General features: G+C 51.2%; 1 protein-coding gene across 6 annotated transcripts in view; it reads left to right on the top strand.

The window, feature by feature from the left end:
- Nucleotides 1-1131, top strand: part of TNK2 (tyrosine kinase non receptor 2) — a 43965-nt gene extending 42834 nt beyond the window's left edge. For all 6 annotated transcript variants that reach the window (XM_017863975.1, XM_017863970.1, XM_017863954.1 and 3 more), the window contains one exon: nt 317-1131. In XM_017863975.1, coding sequence (XP_017719464.1) covers nt 317-323 — 7 coding nt within the window. In that variant the 3' untranslated portion in view covers nt 324-1131. The remainder of the gene's footprint in view (nt 1-316) is intronic.
- Nucleotides 1132-17528: the final 16397 nt, after the last annotated feature.

Raw genomic sequence — 17528 nt, 5'->3', positions numbered from 1 at the left:
AGGACACAGGCACCTCATGTCCCCCGTCTGTCCCATACTGTCTCGGGTGGTTCTTACTGATTGACACCCACTTAGGCTTGGGCTTTTTCGCACTGGTCGTCCACAGATTCTTTTAATACGCAGGAGTGCTAGTTAATTTACTCATCGTTTATTAAAGTACAGAGAAAGGATATCCAGGATGATAAATTTCACAGTTCTTGCTGGGGACTGCCAGCTTCCAGTGGTGTTGCCTGGCACTAGGAGACGGTGACTCCTGTGGCCCCGGTACCCACCCCACTGACCTTTCTGTAACTGCTGTTGGTTTCCCATTCTGCAGGCGCTGAGACGTGTCTGGAGAGCCAGAGGACCTGGCTGAAGGAATCGCCTGAGCCTGTCCATCCACCAGGGTTGGGGAGATGCTCCCATCCAGGCCTGGAGGACCTGCTGCTCCCTGCTGCTCCTGGGGACGGAGCAAGGGCAAGGCAGCGGGAGGCTGGGAGCCCTGCCCTGCCCATCCCTCCCGCACCAGCGCTGTCCCTGCAGACTTTGGTTCGGTGCCCCAGCCAAGATGAGGAAGGGGCCCGGTGAAGACAGGCCTGGGGGCTGCCCCAGCAGGCTCTGGGTGTGACCTGCCTCTGGCCCGGGTCCTGGGTGGGGCCTGTGGCTGGAGTAGTGCCCCCAGGCCCTGCCCTGGGTGACCAGACGGGGAGGAAACCTGACTGGACCTGGGCAGGCAGGATGTGTTGGCCGCAGAGAGGCGGACCAGCACCCGGTAGGACCTCCTAGGACTGGGCCTTCTTCCAGGGGGCCCCTGGCAGGCAGTTGGGGTGTTGGGCAGAATGTGACTGGTGGCCTCACCATGGACTTGAATGGGACTTGGCTGGCCTCAGGATCTTGTGCCTGGAAATAGCCTGAGGTGGCTCAGGAGGCAGAGAAAGGGCGCCAGACCATTCTCTGGCGGGGACCAGGGCCCAAGGCCCCGGGCTGGAAGGAGACCAAGGGGCAGCCGCCCTGGAGGACATCAGGGCTTCCTCTTCCACCCAGTTCCCGTGCGGTTCCATGTTTTCCCACCAGCCTGTCGGCAAAGTTGCTGCCCCAGCATTCGGTACCTGCTTCTTCCAGAGAAATAAAGTTAGTTTCTATTTTATGTTACTTATTTGCACCTGCCTGTTCCTTTGCTTGTTGGTCAGCAAGCTCCAGGCCCCAAGTGAGGCTCCCCCGGCCGCCAGCACCTGCTCCGGGCAGCAGGCCTTGTGGCGCCACCTGGAGGCAGCGGGAGGGCGTGCAGCCCTGGGCACCGGGAGGCGTCTCCCCTTACGCAGCGGGCAGCGGGGCCAGAGTCCCCACCTGTCTGGTCAGTGACTTTCACAGGGCCTGGACTTCATTTGCCATGTGGAGTTCTGTAAGGCAGGATATATGCTGCAGGAGAGAGTACAGCAACTCAGTTACACGGAGCCAAGCCAGAGATGGTAGGAGCAAGGAGCCCTTCAGTATGTTATAGGCGTTTTAATTTTGTTTTTCTGAATAACTCATATATTCACACGGTTCAAAATTGAAAAGGCACTGAAGGGTGTACAGTGAAATGACCCACCCCAGCCGTCCACTTCCCCAGCCCAGAGACGCCTGTATCACCAGTTTCTTGTGTAGTGCTTGTGTTTGTTTTTGGTTTTTTACTTAATATTTTGAAGAATTCAGTAGCAATATTGAACGTGCTTCCCCCTTTTTTTTTTTGAGACAGAGTTTTGCTCTTGTTTCCCAGGCTGGAGTGCAGTGGTGCGTTCTCTACTCACAGCAACCTCTGCCTCCCGGGTTCAAGTGATTCTGCTGCCTCAGTCCTTGAGTAGCTGGAACTACAGGCGCCCGCCACCATGCCCCGCCAATTTTTGTATTTTTAATAGAGATGGGGTTTCTCCATGTTGGCCAGGCTGGTCTTAAACTCCTGACCTCAGGTGATCTGCCCGCCTCAGCCTCCCAAAGGGCTGGGATTGCAAGTGTGAGTCACCGCACCCAGCTGGGCTTCCCATTGTTTTGGGTTGCATGGCTGTACGGTGTACCACAGCCTACTTACCTGGGCTCCTTTTGATGAAGGGCAATTTTAGTCGTATCCGGTCCTTTGCAGTTACACCCATTGCCTCAGTAAATGGTGTAGTGGGCACGTCAGTCTGACAGATGAGTCCGCAGCAGTGGGACTCCTGGGTCAAAGTGTGTGCCATGGCGGTGGGTGCTGCTGAACCTGCCCCCAGCAGAGGAGCGTCCTCAGTTGGCCACCACCTGTGCAGGAGAGCGTTCTGTGTTTTAAGTTTTCTGATCTTTACCAGACTGTTAGAAAATAGTGTTTCTATAGTTTTAATATGCATTTCTCTTATGAATAAACTCAAAAATAAGTTGAGCCATTTGTATTTCCTTTTAATGAGTTGCCTATTAATATTCTTGGCCCATTACAAAATGTTAGATTATTCGTCAGTTTCTTACTGCTTTCCAGGAAATCACTAGATCAGTTAAGGAAACTAGCTCTTTGAGCTTCACATATGATCATGTGAACTTGATAGGAAAAGAGGTAAATCATAAGAAAGTAAGCTGATGACTCGGGTTTATTGAAAACAAAACAGGCCATTCAGGATGAGTCTGGGCCACGTGTGTGAATGTGGCTATAGGCTGGCCTTTGGGGGTAGGTCCTGAGGCTCAGAAGCTCTGAGGCCTGGCAGGTTTGCATATACCGTTTGCAAAGGCAGGAACTCTATTTTAACTGTGATTTAAAATACTTAGTCAAATAGATCATAAAAAGGAACAAGTTCTTTTTTTTTTTTTTTTTTTTCTGAGACGAAGTCTTGCTCTGTCACCCAGGCTGGAGTGCAGTGGCACGATCTCAGCTCACTGCAACCTCCACCTCCCGGGTTCAAGCGATTCTCCTGCCTCAGCCTCCCGAGTAGCTGGGACCACAGGCATGCGCCATCGCACCCAACTAATTTTTGGATTTTTAGTAGAGACGGGGTTTCACCATATTGGTCAGGCTGCTCTTGAACTCCTGACCTCATGATCTGCCTGCCTCAGCCTTGATCCCAAAGTGCTGGGATTACAGGCGTGAGCCACCACACCCAGCCAGAACAAGTTCATATTAAGTGAGCTTTGAGCATTGCTGGTAGACCTGGATTTCATTCCCAGCTCTGTTTCATCTTAGAAACGTTATTTAATCTTTCTGAGTCTGTAAACTGATGGAGTAACTCCTGCTTTCTAGAAGGGTTGTGAGGACTGACTGAGGTTGGGAAGGTAAAACGTTTTGCTTAGTGTGTGGGCCATAGTCAATACCCACTACACAGTAGTTATTATAAATGTATTTCCCCGTGTTTCTATTAATCAGCCTGTTTCTATTAATCAGTAGCTTATGTTGTGCACTGACCACACTCTGTGGATAAAATTGTGTTTTACATTTCTCCTTTTCCCTATTTTTTTCGGAAACAGTTTATTCTTTTGCTCACGATTATCCTAGTTAGAGATCATAGGTGTTTTTACTTCATTTTAAAAGACATCAATGTTTTGTAAGCAATCCAGACGTGTGTATGCTTTACAAGCATTTAAAATCCGTTTCAGAGCCAACACATTCAGAAGGATTTTTGCAGGGGGCAGAGGATGTCAAAGCAGCTGGAGTTTTCTCAGGGGAGCAGGGAACCCCATGTACTTTTCCTGCCAGACACAAGTTCCCTAAACCCTGGGTTTTCCTGCTATGTTTTTCTTGCTTCTAACTGGCCTGCCAGCTTTTCCAGCATCTCCTGGGTTTACCGAAAAGATCTTCAGTTGGGATGTTGAAACGCTGACCCACGTGTGTTTGCCGACAGGGAGAATCAACTCAGTGGGGAGGTGTTGGGTGCTTTTTGTGTGTTGAGCCCTGATGAGGAAACACGAGCCGAGTAGAAACAGTTTGTGCCCCAGAGGGGTTCTCAGTCTTTGGGGGACTGTGACATCATCACGGTAAGACAAGTGCTCTGTAATCACTGTGCACCAGGTGCCTTGGGAGCAGAGGAAGTGGCTCCCCACGAGGTCACGTTGTGCTGATGTGATGGGTAAGAACGGTGTGTGCCAGGTAGGCAAGGGGACAAAAGCACTGCACCCGAGGCGGCGGACGCCAGCCGGCTTGTCCCAAGCACTGAAGTTGGCAAGGCCAGAGCGCATCCTTTTGTTGTTTTGGGGGTGGGTTAGAGGCGGTTCTCGTGATCCTGGCACGTGAGGCAGGCCTGGATCATGAGGCTGCTAGTGTGGAACGCTGAGTTCTTTTCGACTTTGTAGACAAAGGAAGACAGCAGGAATAGCCAGAGGGGTGGTGGGGTTGCATCTGCGTGTTTAAGCAGGATGGCTTTGCTTGAAGGTGGCTGGCGGCTCCACTGTGGCCACAAGAGGAGGAAAGACCTAGCGCGTGTCTCTCACTGCACACTGCGGACAGCAAGGTGTCCTTAATTCGAAGCAAGTTTATCTGTACAGAAACTAAATTTGGAGATTGGAGGAACCTCCAACTCCTGGAATCTTTGTCGAGAGTAAGGGTTCTTGAAGGCCAGCCCAGGGCCACTGCCGGTCTAGAGCGAAGTTTTCAGCCAGCTGAGGTGAAACGATAAGAACTACAGGACTGAGCTTTCTTTAAAATGAAACAGATTCCGTTTCAAGGATGGTCTTTATTCGGATGTTTTTGTCTTCCTGAGTTTTTGGTATTGAAATGGCTGTTCTTGCGTCGTGGTGGTGACGGTGGTGGTAGACGGTGACTGTGTCCCCGTGTCCTTGGGGAGCAATGCTCTGTCCCGATGCGCCCCCGGCAATGACTGCTATTTTAGGGACCCCGAAGTCAGTCTTGAGGACCCGGGGCCAGCGTGCGTTCGCGTTGGGCAGCACCACCTATTGGCACAATGTGGCGTTGCAGGCCCTCTGGCTAAATTTCCGAGCGTGCGAGGGATGAGACTGTGCCGTCATTAACGGCCTCATAAATCAATTAAGTCCAAATCTGCTGGCCCAAGCCCACGGGTGCTTAAAGGGAAGCTCCGGGTCGCCCACCATCCGGAGCCAAACGGGGACCAGCGAGGATCTAAGGTCAGGAAAGGAGACTGGTGGGGGTCTCTGAAAAAGGCCACGCCTGCACCTGGGCCAGAAGCCTGCGGCTCTGGGCTAGCTGGAGGGAAGCTGAGGGCTGGCAGAGTGGGCAGCCACTCTCCCGCAGAAGTCCTGGCATCACACCACTCCATTTGGGAAGCCTCAGCTCCACTGTATTTTAAACAATGTTTTTATGATTGTCAGACATGCTCTTTGTTGAATGGGACCATTCAGAAAAGAGCAGTGAGAAAATTAAACACCCAGAAAGCCACTTAAAATTTTGACATATTTTCTTCCACTTTTTTTCTGTGCACATATATGTTATGTGTATTACGGTTTTGTAAAATAAGATCATCCAGCATGCAGGGTTTTCTTTTTTCTTTTTCTTTTTTTTTTTTTTGAGACGGAGTCTTGCTCTGTGGCCCGGGCTGGAGTGCAGTGGCTGGTTCCGCTCACTGCCAAGCTCCACGCTCCCGGGGTTCCGCCATTCTCCTGCTCAGCCTCACCGAGGTAGCTGGGATTTACAGGCGCCCGCACCTCGCCCGGCTAGTTTTTTGTATTTTTTAGTAGAGGACGGTGGTTTCCCATGTTAGCCAGTGGATGGTTTCGATTCTCCGACTCGTGATCCGCCCGTCTCGGCCTCCAAAGTGCTTGGGATTTACATGGGATTACAGGCTTGAGCCACCGCGCCCGGCCAGGGTTTTCTTAAGCTTTATTTTTATCTTTATTTTATGTGGTTTGGTTTTGTTTGAATCAAGGTCTTTCTGTCACCCAGGATGAGTGCCTGGCATGACCATGGTTCAGGGCAGCCTGGAATTCCTGGACTCAAGCGATCTTCCCACTTAAGCCTTCCCAGCAGCTGGGGTGACTAGCATGCCTCACCACACCTGGCTAATTTTTTTTATTTTTTTATTTTTAGTAGAGACAAGGTCTCACTGTGTTGCCCAGGCTGGTCTCGAATTTCTGGACTCAAGTGATCCTCCTACCTCAGGCTCCCAAAGTGCTGGGATTATAGGCATGAGCCACTGTGCCTGGCCAGTTTCCTGTAACTTTAAATTCATCTTCTCGAAGAATATTTAAACACTGCCTAGTTTTTATTCTGTGGCTAAACTCCAGTTAATACATTTTGTTAACATTTTTTATCTTGTAACTGTTCATTTATTTAGAGACAAGCTGTCCCTCTGTCTTCCAGGCTGGAGTGCAATGGCGCCAGCTCGGCTCGCTGTACCTTGACCCCTCCAGGCTCAAAGGATCCTCCTGCCTCAGCCTCCTGAGCAGTGAGGACTACAGGCACACGCCACTATAGCCGGATAAGTTTGTTCTTTGTTTTCCTTTTTTCTGTAGAGATGAGGTCTCACTATGTTGCCCAACTCCTGAGATCAAGTGATCCGCCCACCTCGGCCTCCCCAGAGTGTTGAGATTACAGGCGTGAGCCACCGCACCCAGCTGTAACAAACTGTTTTAATAAATAGTGCTAAAAGGTTTTCCAGAAATATTTGTCTTTTTTATTAAAATAAAGTATATGTTTTGAAATTTTTCATGAAAGAAAATGTACTCTCTCTCTATATATATATATGTTTTTTTTTTTTTTTTTTGAGACAGTTTCACTCTGTCACCCAGGCTGGCATGCAGTGGCCCGATCTCAGCTCACTGCAACCTCCGCCTCCTGGGTTCAAGCAATTCTCCTGCCTCAGCCTCCCAAGTAGCTGGAATTACAGGCACCCACCACCATGCCCAGCTGACTTTTTTGTATTTTTAGTAGAGACGGGGTTTCACCGTGTTGACCAGGCTCGTGCTGAACTCCTGACCTCAGGTGATCCGTCCACCTCGGCCTCCCAGTGTGCTGGGATTATAGGCATGAGCCACCGTGCCTGACCATATATGTTTTTAAAGAAAGGACTTATGTTCTGGACATATATTTTAAAATATGTAAAATTTTTATATGTATGTTTATAGAATATATATATATATATAGTGAGATGGAGTCTCACTCTGTCACTCAGGCTGGAGTGCAGTAGTGTGATCTCGGCTCACCAGAATATCTGCTCCCCGGGTTCAAGCGATCCTCCTGCCTCAGCCTTCGAGTAGCTGGGATTACAGGCACCCGCCACCACGCCCAGCTCATTTTTGTATTTTTAGTAGAGACGGGGTTTCACCATGTTGGTCAGGCTGCTCTCATGAATTCCAGACCTCAGGTGACCCATCCACCTAGGCCTCCCAAAGTGCTAGGATTACAGGCATGAGCCACCATGCCCAGAGGATTTTTATTTTATTTTATTATTTTATTTCATTATTTTATTTTATTGTTATTTATTTTGTTTTTAGAGATAGGTCTCACTATGTTGCCCAGGTTGGTCTTGAACTCTTGAGCTCAAGCAGTCCTCCCGCCGTGGCCTCCCAGAGTGCTGGGATTCCAGGCTTGAGCCACTGCGCCCGGCCAAAATGCAGTAATAGTTTTAATGGAAGACACACTGTCTGTGATGGCAAATCACTGGGACCCTAGTCCCCTGTGCTCTCCTGCCAGTATCACAGAGGGCCCTGGAGCAGTGAGCATCCCTGTACCGGGGTGGGCTCTGGAAGGACTCAGCCTGCAGGGAGCACCCCTACTCCCTTCCCTTCTTGGCCTGCCAGCCGCCCACCTCGCTCACCTGCTCTCCCTTGGAACCTCGGGGCTGATCATGGCCTTGGGAGTGAGGAGAACTGATCAGAGGAAAAGCCGTGTGAGGCCTAACCAGCGCCACAGGCTTGAGCTTCTTTCACGGGCCGGGCAGCACTGTGTTTGGGAGAGGGGCTTGGCTGCCGGAAGTCCTGGGGTTACAAGCACTCTATCTTGTCTGATAACCACAGCCTAGTCCGCAGGCAGGAAAGCTAACAGCTTCCTCTAAGGTGCATCTATTTTTCTTTGTCTCAGTTACATCCTTCCCATTTGGAGTATTCTAATTCCTTTCTCTACTAGAAGTTTTGTTGTTTTTGAGACAGGGTCTCGCTCGGTCCCCCAGGCTGGAGCACAGTGGCACAATCTGGGCTCAGTGCAACCTCCGCCTCCCGGGCTCAGGTGACTCTTCCACCTCAGCCTCCCAAGTAGCTGGGATCACAGGCACGTGCCACCATGCTCGGCTAGTTTTTTGCAGAGACGGGGTTTCACCATGTCGCTTAGTCTGGTCTGGAACTCCTTCCTGGGCTCAAGCAATCCACCTGCCTCAGCCTCCCAAAGTGCTAGGATAAAAGGCGTGACCCACCGCGCCCAGGCATTTTTTTTTTTTTAATTAAAACAATTTTTTTTTTTTCTGGAAGCTTGAGGTCGAAAAGGAAAAAAGAAAATAAAATTTTGCCCCTCATAGAAGTTTTAAAATTTCAGATAATATCATATGTCTAAGTATGTTATTCATCCATTCATCAACACATATTTCCTGCTTTCTGTTGTGTACCTGGCACTACTGGGAGCCAGCGGTACAGTGATGAGCAAAGTAGGAATAGGTTCCCAGGTATGGAGGGGCCTAACATCACAAAAGCTGTTGTTCCGACTATCAGCCCCGTGCCAGAATAAAAGAATGGCTTTTCCCTCCAGATAAAATGTTTACCTTCTTTGCCAAAAGAACATTCTCATTATGGAGCTTCTGGATAACCTCCCTCAGAGCATTTCCTGGGCAACTCCACCCAAGATGACGCCCGAAGTGTCCTACAAAAGAGAGAACAACAGAACCTGCAGCTCGTTCGGCTCCTGAATCCAATCCCTGCTGAACAGCGTGGCGCTTCTCTCCTGCTGTGTGTATGTTTTTAATGTGCTCACTTTTTTATAGACTTGTAAATACTGAGTACATGTGCCAAAATACTCTGTCACTCCCCTTTGGTTCGTTATAGAGGTAGTTCTCATTTTTCTTCTGTTATTCTTATTGCCAAAAAAAGCGAATTGTGCTAAGTCTATTACTATCGAATCATCCCCTCTCAGTGCTTAGCATTTGCTCTGGCTCGTTCCTTGAAAAAAATCACAGTTGACCATTATGCTATTTTTTCTTTTTTTTTTGGATACAGAACCTCGCTCTTTGCTCAGACTGGAGTGCAGTGGTGCAATCTTGGCCCACTGTAGCCTCTGCCTCCTGGGTCGGTTCTCCTGCCTCAGCCTCCTAAGTAGCTGGGATTACAGGTGCCTGCCACCATGCCAGGCTAATTTTTGTATTTTTACTAGAGACAGGGTTTCACTATGTTGGCCAGGCTGGTCTTAAACTCCTGACCTCAAGTGATTCACCCGCCTCGGCCTCCCAGAGTGCTGGGATTCCAGGCGTGAGCTGCCGCGCGGGGCCCATTCTAGCCTTTTAATCTCTCAATGGCATCAGTTTCCTCATCTTGAAATGGGTTTGAGACATTGTGAGGAATTCGATGTGTCAAAACTTCCAGCTGCGAGACCTTATTTCCTGTTCACTTTTGCTTCTTCCCTGCAGACCAAGTTGGAGGCGCGTCCTCCGTTTGCCAGACCTCCCCTCGTGCCTCTTGCTGTATGCAGAGCGTTGTGAGACAGTAAGAGAGAAACCAGCAGTCCCTTCCCGGCAGGAGCTTGCACTGGATGGGAGGGGCTCATAGATGAGGCAGTTGAGGAAATGCATTATGGTGGCAGGGCGGGGATGGGGGTGGGGGGAGGTAGGCACAGCCAGACTGAACCAGGCAGGACTGGGCAGATTTGGACATGGGTGGCCTCAGTGGCAGCAGCATCAAGGGTTCTGGGACCAAAGCCACTTAGTTCGGTGCTAGTCTCAGTGCCCTCCGCCCGCGTCCTCCAAACCTGAGGAGGCCTCGCGGCTGCCTGTGGAGGTCCATGGCCTGTGGCCCATTCTCATCTTGTGCCTCTCAGGCGAATTTTCTATTTGGGTTGTTGTATTTTTCAGTTCTAAAATTTTCATGTTTCTCTTTAATATTTCATGTATCTGCCAAGATGATGTGTCTTTTTGTTCACTTCGGTAGTTCTCGTTCTTACTTCTTGGAGCATGGTTATAACAGCTGCTTAACGTCTGTGGCATTCCAACACCTGCCTCGTCGTGGGATTGGCCTCCGTTGCTTGTCTGTCTCCTTGTGAGATGTGAGAGTTCTGTGGTTCTTCGTATGTTGAGTAGTTTTGGATTGTATCTTAGACCTTTTGAAGATGATGTTATGAGATTCTGGGTCTTGTTTAAAGCCCGCAGAGAATGTGATTTTTGTTTGTCGATGGGTTGATTTTAGCAGGTAGTTGACTTAGACTGAGACCCCAAGTTCTGCCTCCTGTGAGGGGCAGCTGCAATGTCAGTTCAGTTTTCAAGTCTTTGTATTTTGCGGTTGGGATCCGTCCCACATGTGTACCAACCAGTGACCAGTCTGGGACCGGGGTGGTAATCTGCCCACGGTTCAGTTCTCAGGGCCTTCGGTACGCAATTTACGGTCCATGCCTGTGCCGTCAAGGGATGGGCCCAGGAGCTCGAATCCAGCTTTATGGGATTCCTGCCCTGAGCCACCTCCTTCTTTTCAGTCTCGGTGACACTTTCTGGCTTTCGGGTCACCCCCCCCACCATTCCCCCACCTTTCTGGCTCTCTGGCTTGAAGGCCTGGGCTTTAGCTTCCCTGCTACATCACACACTTCCTGAGACTGCAGCTGCCTCTGGGGCCAAAGAAAGAGAAGACGGAAAGAGAAAAAAATGCCAGTGGGAATTTCCTCTATACTTTCAGAAGCACAAATCCTCTGGTCAGAGAGAAGAGTTCTAGGTGCTTGTCCAACTGTTGTGGTGGGTTTGCTGTAAACTAGATACCCATTGACTGATGCCAACTATGGGATGCCTTGTGGGTCATCCAGAGGGCAGATGTGGGCCTGAAACTGAAAACTGTGATCACAGCCTGTAACCCCTTGCCACCTCCAAAGAGGACAGGCCTTCATTGCTTTGTTCGTGGATGTATCTCCAAGTGCCTAAAACAGTGGCTGGCACATGGTAGGCAATAGGTATTTGCTGAGCTTGGTGAACTATAATTTCTGGTAATAGGGGCTTCTGCCATTTACCCTGTATAGAGGCTCTAACCCTATGAAACTCAGTTCCCCTTTTCTAGGACAAATATTTTGCAACACCTTTACTATACTGAAATGAAATTCCGAAGATAAAATAATCTGTCCACACACCACGTTTAAACATCAGCGTACGGTCTGTTGCAGATTTGGGGTGCGCCACCCACATCACTCATCCAGGACCAAGGCCCTTCCTCCAGCTGCAGGAGTGTCAGCTGCTCACAACTGAGGCCCAAGAGAGCCACGTTTGTTCCTGGGGGGAGGGGAGCACACATCCAGTGACGGGTCGAGTCTCCACTCCAGCCTCAATTTGGGACATCTCTGAAGGCCACCCCAGGCCTGAGCCCTGAGGGACCAGCTGCATCCTCTGCTATGACTATATCACAGCTGAACTTCTCCCTCTGCCCGATCCTGCATTACCTGCCCCTCACGGGTGTTTTTGAGAGCACACCCTAATTCACTACGGGCACACAAATCTCCCTCTCGGAGTGTTTCCTGGGGAACTCCACCCAAGATGATGCCCTAAGCGTTGTATAAAAGAGAGATAAGAGGCCGGGCGCCGTGGCTGATGCCTGTCATCCCAGCACTTTGAGAGGCCGAGACGGGCACATCACTTGAGGTCAGGAGTTCGAGACCAGCCTGGCTGACATGGTGAACCCACATCTCTACTAAAAATACAAAAATTAGCTCAGTGTGATGGCGGCTGCCTGCAGTCCGAGCTACTTGGGAGACTGAGGCAGGAGAATCACTTGAACCCAGGAGGTGGAGGTTGCAGTGAGCCAAGATGGTGCCACTGCACTCCACCCTGGGTGACAGAGCGAGACTAAAAAAAAAAAAGAGAAGCGTAGTTTGTAATAAATGTGTTCTCTGCACACATACTTAGGTGTGACTACACTAGGACCTCATAGCATGAGTTTCTCAGGTCCCCCCTCAGACCAGCTGGACAGGATTCTGCACTTTGACAAGTTCCGCAGGCATTTGTGTGCACACTGGTGCGTGAGAAGCGTTTCACTAAGATGTTACACGGGTCAGATGCTTGTGCCTAAGTGGCTGCTGTTACACACACCGGCTGATGCACGGGTCACGGCCACTCAGATACCGCGCGTGGCAGGTGCCGCCAGTGATCGGTTTCCCACACTGGTGAACCACTGTTGGTAAAGTGCCAAACAAAACTCATTATGAAACTTTCTCAACTTACACAGTAGTTGCGTTCCTGGAAAATTCAGTTTGTCTTAAAATTGTGTGAAAAACTATTTTGTCAGGATCGGTGACATCTCGTTCCGCATCACTGCCTCACGCACTGCAGGAGGCCCTGCGGCCCTGCCCTTCAGGCCAGTAGCCCCTGGCTCGGGGACAACTGAAAACACCCCCAGAGCTTCCCACACTGTCCACTAGGGGTCATCACTGTCCTCGCTGAGAGTGACTGGTCTACCAGAGAGAAGCTTGTGCTTAGATCTTGACGTGGTATTACACGAATCCTCCTGACAAGCATAAGAAGCCTTATATTCTCTCTCTTTAGCTAAGAAAACCAAGCTCAGAGAAGTTCAGCGGTTTCTCCAGGGTCACACAGCTAGTGAGCAGGGTAGCAAGCAAGATCTGGGCCCAGGTCTTCCTGTCACCAAAGCCCATGTTTGCCACGACGTGTGCTTTGCAGGTGTTTGTAGGTGATCAAGAGCTGCATGGTTACTAGGCTGTGGCCGGGTTTATTTATTTACTTTTATTTTTATTTTCGAGACGGAATCTCGCACTGTTGCCTGGGCTGGAGCGCAATGGTGCAATCTCAGTGCAATCTCTCACTGCAACCTCTGTCTCCCAGGTTCAAGCGATTCTCCGGCCTCAGCCTCCTAAGTAGCTAGGATTACAGGCGACCGCCACCACGCCCAGCTAATTGTTTGTATTTTTTAATAGACTGGTTTCACTGTGTTGCCAGGCTGGTCTCGAACTCCTGACCTCGTGATCCGCCCACTTGGCCTCCCAAAGTGCTGGGATTACAGGCATGAGCCACAGTGGCTGGCCAATTTTTAAATTTTTTTTGAGATGGAGTCTTGCTCTGTTGCCCAGGCTGAGTGCAATGGCGCGATCTCAGCTCCACTGCATCCTCCACCTCCCAAGTTCAAGCGATTCTCCTGCCTCAGCCTCCCCAGTAGCTGGGATTACAGCCGCGCACCACCACGCCTGGTTACTTTTTGTATTTTCAGTAGAGACGGGGTTTCCCCGCGCTGGCCAGGCGGCTCTGGAATTCCTGACCTCAGGTGATCCGCCCCCTTGGCCTCCCAAAGTGCTGGGATTACAGGCGTGGGTGACCGCGCCCGGCGGCGGGCCACGAGCTTTAAAAAGCTCTCCACGGAGTTGTCCTGAGCTCCCAGGACTGAGAGCCCCTGAGCCTCCCTTGGAATTGACGTGAGCTTGAGCGAGGCTTTGCAGCGCGCCGGGCGTGGCAGGTGTCAGCGGAGCGGACCGCGGCTGCGCTGGGCGGGGGAGCGCGTCCTCCGCGGGCCGGGGTGGGGCCTCCCTGTCTGCGCGCGCCCCCTGCCGGCGGCACCGGCCCCGCGCGTCGGCCTGGCCGGAGCCGAGCGTGGCTGGAGGAGAAATCCACAGCCCCGAGTGCGTCCGGCTCCTCCGGAAAGCGGTCGCCGAGATGGGGATTAAACTCCCCAGGTTCTGTCAGGGGAGGTGACTGTGTGAGGGAAGTAAGGAGGGAGCCAGAGGAGCTGGGAGAGCCTTCAGACGGCCATGCAAGTCTGAACCTGCATGAAGGAATGAGGGAGGGAGCGGGGGTGGGGAGCGCCCCAGACCCGCCCTGTGCCTTCCTGCCCTGCCTTCCTGCCCCTGCGCAGCCAGCCGCTGCCTGGAGCTGCCCCAGGAGGCCCAGCCTCAGCGCACAGCACGCTCAGGGCTTCCGGGGCTGCAGCTGGGCCTCGGAGTGATGGGAGGTGCCCTCCTCCCCGTGGCCACCTCACCAGTGTTGTGGCTGGGAGCGTGGGCTTTAGTCAAGACCACCTGGGCAAACCCCACTGCTGCCTGGGTGTAGGATCGCGAACAGCTTTCTCACCCTTCTCGAGCCTCGGTTTTCTCTTCTGTATCATAGACATCAAAGGCATTTGCCACCAAGAGTGTTCACAATGATAAGGGCTTAGCATGTGGCAGAGACGTGATAATCCTTAGCTGTTGTTACTAGCATCAGAGGCGTGTGAACCAGAGCAACTGCATCTTGAATGGGAGCTGGGTAACATGAGGCCGAAACCTACTGGGCTGAATTCCCAGATGGTCAGGCATTCTACGTCACAGGATGAGACAGGAGCTTGGCACAAGATACAGGTCATAAAGACCTTGCTGATAAAACAGGTTGCAGTAAAGAAACTGGCTCAATCCCACCAAAACCAAGATGGCCACGAGAGTGACCTCTGGGCGTCCTCACTGGTACACGCCCACCAGCACCATGACAGTTGACAAATGCCATGACAACGTCAGGAAGTTCCCCTATATGGTCTAGTAGGGGAGGCATGGATAATCCACCCCTTGTTTAGCATATCATCAAGAGATAAACATAAAAATGGGCAAAGCAGCCCTCACTGCTGCATCTATGGAATAGCTATTCTTGTATTCCTCTACTTTCTTAATAAACTTGCTTTCAGGACGGGCATAGTGGCTCACGCCTGTAATCTCAGCACTTTGGCAGGCCGAGGCGGGCAGATCACGAGGTCAGGAGCTCGAGACCAGCCTGGCCAACATGGTGAAACCCCGTCTCTACTAAAAATACAAATATTAGCCGAGTGTGGTGGCGGCGCCTGTAGTCCCAACTACTCAGGAGGCTGAGACAGGAGAATGGCTTGAACCTGGGAGGCGGAGGTTGCAGTGAGCTGAGATCACGCCACTGCACTCCAGCCTGGGCGGCACAGTGACTCTGTCTCAAAATAAAAACAAACAAACAAACAAAAAACTTGCTTTCACTTTACAGACTCACTCTGAATTCTTTCTTGCGCAAGATCCAAGAACCCTCCCTTGGGGTCTAGATCGGGACCCTTTCCTTGTACCATTGGGACTCTTGAACCATTCCCATGTTATCTGAAAGAGTGTAAAGATAAGTCTATCCCGGATTGAAATCTTTCTTGTAAATCCATCAAATATTTACATGTTCAGAGCTGCCTCCCCCAGGATGGGGACACTGGGGATTCTTTCTGCTGTACCCAGCCCTTCCCTCCCTCCTCCACATCCAGGGGGTCCTGGAGGCCCTTCCATCCACCCAGGACCTTGGCTTTGTCCAATTTGCCTCTTCCTGGAGCAGGTGAGAAGACTTTAGGAGCCATGGAGGAGGGGAGAGGGTGAAAGAGAATGGCCCTCAGAAAGGCACAGCCACAAAACCAGCACACCTTTCTTTTGCCATCATTGGTGGCCCCATGACTCTGGTGCACTGTTATTCTGAGAGCATCTCTATTTCCCCTCCATTTTCATAAAGATACCCCCACCCCCAGGAAGGGTGTGGGGGCCAACTCGGTGGCCTGTAGCATTGTCCATGGATGAGCAGGAGAAACACCGGGAAGGGTGTGGCCTGGTCTGGCTTGGAGGTGGTCGAGGCGCTGTACAGGGCTGCTCCTGGGAGCAGGAGCCTGCAGAGGAGGCTCCTGCAAGGGTTTTGTGGTGGTGGGCATGGGGCGAACCGAAGGTGGGGCATCTGGGGTGGGGGTGATCAGGGAGGAAGCCCCTCCTTGGTCCCAGGGAGCAAGACGCAGGCCTGAACCTAGGCACCAAGTAGGAAGTGCCTGGGTTTGCGACAGGCTGGAAGGGAGGGAGGAGGGCAGCGCTGGCCAGCCCAGGACAGCAGGGACTGCTCTCCTCCAGGTGCATGGGCAGATCAGGCACGTCCCTGGTGGGGCCCCGCACCTGGCGCCAGCCCCAGCTAGACCCGTCAGCGGCCTGTGCCTTCTTTTCCCCCAGGACAGGCTTGGCCGTGGTCATCCCAGAGTGGCCCAGAGGCTGCCAACCCCTGGGGCAAGTCCTTGCTCTGCAGCCCGGACTCCGCCCTGTCCTCCTGGTGACCCCATCGTCTCTGCTGACCCACGTTCCGCAAGCCCAGTGACTAATGCACAAAAACCTTACCGGGGAGAGCAGAGACCAGGCCACACTCCGAAATGGAAACCAAGCCCAAAGGGGTGTGGCTGACAACCTGGGCAACCTCTTTCACTGCCCATAGGTGCCAAGAGAGGAGTGAGGCCCAGGGCAGGGGAGGAAGAGGGCGAGGGTCAGAAGTGGGCAGGCAGAGGCAGTGGACACCAGACGGATGGGGAAAGATTTCCCACTAGACAGGAAGCTCCATGAGGACAGAGAGCAGGTTCATCTCCCGTACCCACAGCCTGGCAAGTAGCAGGCACATCGTAAGCACTCATGGGCCGCCGCGCCTGGCCCCCTTGTCTGATATTGGTGATCTTGGTGGGGACAATTATACTTGTCCAGTGGGAAGATGTTTTGATCTAAAACTGCTTAAGGATTTTTGTGCCACTCTCCATCATTAGATTCTGCAGTTTAGTTGCAGCCTAGCCTGGGAGGTCTAGTCCCACAGCCTCATTGGTGAGGCAGAGTCACCCACTGGCTATTTTTCCAGCCTCAGCAGACATCTCTATAACCAGTGTCACATCTTTGCTAATAAGATGCAACAAAATCCCTGCAAACAAATTGTGATGTGAGTTGCCTTCAGCTTCTAATACGAGTCCTCCTTGGAAAACACACACCAGCCCCCGGCATGGGACTTTGCTGGTCACTTCATATTCCACTGGAGGCCACTACCAAGGTTTGCAGGAAGCCCGTGGGTCTTGAAGAGCTACACTGAAAGGTTAGTCAGCGCCAGAGACCTACCGCCTCAGAAGACTGATCACTTTTCTCATTTCTTGAGGAGTGGTTGGTAACATAGGCAAAGTCAATCCCATAGCTGGCTAGGGAAGGGAAGGGAAGACAATTTCTGTCCTAGTTACATTTGCCAAAGCAAAACAAAATAACAAAGCAAAACTGTTCTCCACTGTCCACAGCTTCCATAATCGATCTGCTGGGTCCCCTGCCCTGGGCCCTGCTCCCTCACAGGCCAGGGTGTCTGCAGGAGGGCCTTCATTCTAGATTGAGATCCAGTGCTCTCCTCTGGCCCAGGACTACTATTTCCTTTTTTTTTTTTTTTTTTTTTTTTTTAGGTAAAACATTTTTATTCTTATTTAACCATGCTACATATATACATACAATATCAATATGTACAACTTGAGCAAATACAATTTATACATAAAGTACAATGAAAGCATGGCTTTTGAAATTGATGCAACTGACTTATTACTCACTTTGTGATTTTGGCCACTAGACAGTGTTGCAGTAATACTACTGAAGTTATTAATTATTTAAATTAGTTAGATTACAGCATAAGTTTAAGGGCACTAGAAAATCTATGTTTTTCCAGCCTGGGCAACATGGTAAAAACCCATCT

Source organism: Rhinopithecus bieti, unplaced genomic scaffold (assembly GCF_001698545.2).
Source record: "Rhinopithecus bieti isolate Rb0 unplaced genomic scaffold, ASM169854v2 scaffold_3471, whole genome shotgun sequence".
NCBI classification, from domain to species: domain Eukaryota; kingdom Metazoa; phylum Chordata; class Mammalia; order Primates; family Cercopithecidae; genus Rhinopithecus; species Rhinopithecus bieti.
The sequence above is the reverse complement of the archived record's forward strand: the minus strand, read 5'-3'. Positions and strand labels throughout refer to the sequence as shown.